This window comes from Madurella fahalii, assembly GCF_045866475.1.
Source record: "Madurella fahalii IFM 68171 DNA, scaffold_3, whole genome shotgun sequence".
Lineage (NCBI taxonomy): Eukaryota > Fungi > Ascomycota > Sordariomycetes > Sordariales > Madurella > Madurella fahalii.
Genome location: NW_027263973.1, coordinates 4,208,740 through 4,212,137, shown reverse-complemented (window position 1 = coordinate 4,212,137; position 3,398 = coordinate 4,208,740). Strand labels below are relative to the sequence as shown.

The following is a 3,398-nucleotide window of genomic DNA, read 5'->3' as shown; positions in this document are numbered from 1 at the left end:
TTATCTCTTCTCCTCTGGCATGGCACCCCAAACCCCAAGTTCAATATCACTGTCATCTGAATCGTTGTAAAGCCTTGTAAAGCCGTCACTCTGCACCTTGATTTTCCCGTTCGAGTCCATCGCTTGAACCTCCACAATATTGGGCAGCACCGGCGCACCCGACAGTGGCCGCGGACGAGTCTGCGGCACTGACTCTTGTTCCCCCTGGGTAGCCTCCGGAGGTCCGCTGCCCAGTGCTCGTCCCGCAAATTGTTCCTGGCGACTTCGTTTCGTTGGATAATAGCTCCGTTTGCGCGGCCCGACGCACCCCAGCATTGGCGCGAGGAAAGGTAGGTTGCCACAGACGACGCCGAGCGACATTTCGAGGTAGGTCCAGATGCCGACCTGGACTTGGGAGGCTTCATCACGCTTGTGTCAGTGCTGCCGAGCGGGTGAAACGGGTGGTTGAGCCAGAATTCTTACAATTCAGGGCAGTGACCGAATGCGAGTTGATAATGGCGACCCAGCGGAGGATGCTCGCTATGACAGTACTGGAGGTAACGCAAGGGTTAGTGTGACTGCCAATGGTACAAACGCAAAGGCGTTGCATACAATAGGCCAAGAGTAAAAAGCCCGATAAGGCCGAGCTTCGTCTTCTTGTCGATCCGCAGCTTCGTCAGGGGTAAGATGGGCATGAGATAGATCACGATGTCGCCGACGGTGGACAGCACGCCGCTGCTGAGGCCGATTTTGTGCACAGCGCCGATCAGACATGTGCCCCCGGGTTGCTTCTTATCCCAGAAAAAGGACACCGGGGTGCATTGAAAGGTCGTGCCAAGGATGCTGGCAATCATCCAGAGGCTGGTCATTATCCCGACTGCCCATGATGCTGCCCGGAAACCGCGAGACTGGAAGATGTGGGAGTGAAATATAAGCATGGAGGCTTTGATACAGAAGAGCGTTGGCGGTTGGAGTTTCTGGAACTATTTCATTAGCACCTGACTGGAGTCGTCGGGGCTCGAGTGTGCAGACTTGAATGATCCAGATCATCTGAGAATGTTCTCGTCAGTGATGCTCCTATCCAACAAGGGTGGCACAATAACATACCAGCAAATTTCCGGATATCTTGTCTAAGGGAAGGGATGAAAACGGAATATGTAGACCAGTTACTAGTACCCCTGCAGCCGCGGTTAGTTACTGTTCTTTTGTTGAATGCAACAGAACCTCAATCTCGATACCGTACCCCAAAGCATGCAGATTGCAGTCCCATAGCTGAGAATGGTCCCAGCAACCATGAGCCAGTCCTCGATGCGGAGCTGGTTAATGATCGACTTCCTAGCCCACAGACGGGCAACGAGGGTAACGGTTGATAGGATAATGCCAATGGACATGGAGGCAATCACATAGTCTCGTCGCTGCTCGGTGGAGAAGTTGTCGCCTAGAGCGGCCATGGCTGCTATACTGAGGTTACGGACGGAGCCGGCTCCGTGCAAGCTTGAGAGAACGAGCGAAGATGTCGCTTTTGGGCATATTTATGCTGTCGGTAGGATTTAGACTGAGCCTAGACTGAACCAGGAGGTTCCCGAAGTGCTGGAGGGGGTTACGCGCGTTTACACACCTTAAAAGGTCATCGCCGTAAGGTAGGCAGTCGCTCGGTAAATGCTCATCAGACAGATTTCGACGAAACTCTTGCCACCCCGAACTGGGTGGCGCGAATTTCAGCTTCTTAACCTTGCATCCCTATTCATGGCGCCTGGTTCATAGATGTTGGGGGCTTACCCTATGAATACACGGGTGCACACCAAAAGGTTACATGCAGTGTGCTCCCGAACATTTTATGCCTCGTGGCTGCTTTGTGCATACTGTAGTGATGCGGCACAAGCGGCTAGTCTGGGCCAGCGCCCTTGTTTGAATGGTTGGCAGAGGCGGGCATAATACTAGGGCACTGGATTTGGAAGCTTTGAAGTTGCTGTGTAAGACGCTTGGCAGTGATTACTTGGTTGGTCGACTCACAACGTGATTCGCTCCCACTCCCGTATTTTGGGGAATCCAAGTTTCACGGAAGCCGGGTTTAGACAATTCTTGCACCTGGCTTGTATGTGCCTCTTGAGTGCGGAGAGGTGTTGCGCTGAGTACGACGTGATTGGCCGTTCTGTTCATGATAGTGTCTGGCGCTTGTCTCAGTAAGGGATGACACCCATGGCATTCGCAATCTGAACTTTCCCTGCTGCAAGTGATCCGGGAAGCCACGTTCTGCGGCGTTGCAAAAGGTCTGCCGAGACGTGAGGATTGCGGGTAGCCGGGACCCCAGCCGATGCGGAGGCATGACCGTAAGCCGGGAGGAGTGATATAGTCACGGCATTGGAAAGTAAGTCCCATGGTGGGAAATATATATTCGTAACCAAATCTCCTTTGGGATACATGGAATCTTATACTTCCGAGCAAGTGATATGCTCCATCAAAGTCAACAGCAGTTCACCATACCTGGTAAGTACTGAATTAAATTTCAAGTAGGCACAGCACCTACCATAGCATATACAGTTCAGCGGCCGAGAAAGCGTCATAAAAAATTACCACCCCTTGATGTGTACAGTGGTAGCAATGTGAACTTGATCAATGCTCCTAATTATCAGACGCAGATAGTTGCCATCATGACCTAGCTGTTATTTTGATGACAATAAGCTAGGTAGTCAAGGACGGCATCTGCTGAGAAATAATTAGGCATGGGTGTTGGAGACAATCATCTGGGCGAATATGGCCGAGCATTTGTGGGCCGTTTATTTTGCAGCAGTTGCTTCCGTGCATGATTGTGGTGCGACATGCATCTCTCACACAGATTCACACAATCACTGTTCCCACCTTTGCCAGTGTCACCACACGTGCTCGGACGGATCAAAAGATGGCTTGCAATGCAATCTACGCAACCCAACCCCGGCAGCAATTGGGGACACAAAGCTCACCACGAGACTGTTGGTCAGCAGTAAGTAGTGATAGCCTCGAGGTCACCCTCCAGGAGCCGCCCAAGGAATCTTTGAGGACATTCTTCTGCTCTGAACTCGATAATGCTAAATGAATGTAAGGGATAGCCGTGATAGGTGTGAAATGCGATTTCCCTGGCACACAGTCCGCATGAGCAGATGGGGCAACGGAGCGGTCGAGTCTTGGCAGCGTGGCGCATTCCTCCAGCGTGCCGTTATGGAGTCTCGGGCAGTCCTGGCTGATATTGTTAGCCAGCAGATCCAATCCTATATGCTTTCTGTGCTTGCCGCACGCTCTCCCTGAGGGCTTGCGCCACCCAACTTGCGTGACTCTGCAACCCAACTTCGTTGGATGTCCCCGGGACGGCGGTTGCACAGGATATATTTTCGACCATTAGTGACAACAATGTACCGCTGAAATAATTACGCTCTTGCATTGAC

At 51.9% G+C, this 3,398-nt stretch overlaps 1 protein-coding gene across 1 annotated transcript; it reads right to left on the bottom strand.

Moving 5' to 3' along the window:
* On the bottom strand, window positions 1-1,430 carry MFIFM68171_06659 (uncharacterized protein; the record flags this gene model as incomplete). Its single annotated transcript, XM_071062079.1, has 6 exons — window positions 1-398; window positions 463-530; window positions 592-956; window positions 1,012-1,029; window positions 1,087-1,157; window positions 1,223-1,430. The coding sequence occupies 6 exons, from the start codon at window positions 1,428-1,430 to the stop codon at window positions 1-3; spliced, it is 1,128 nt and encodes a 375-aa protein (XP_070918180.1).
* Between the last annotated feature and the right edge of the window lie 1,968 nt (window positions 1,431-3,398).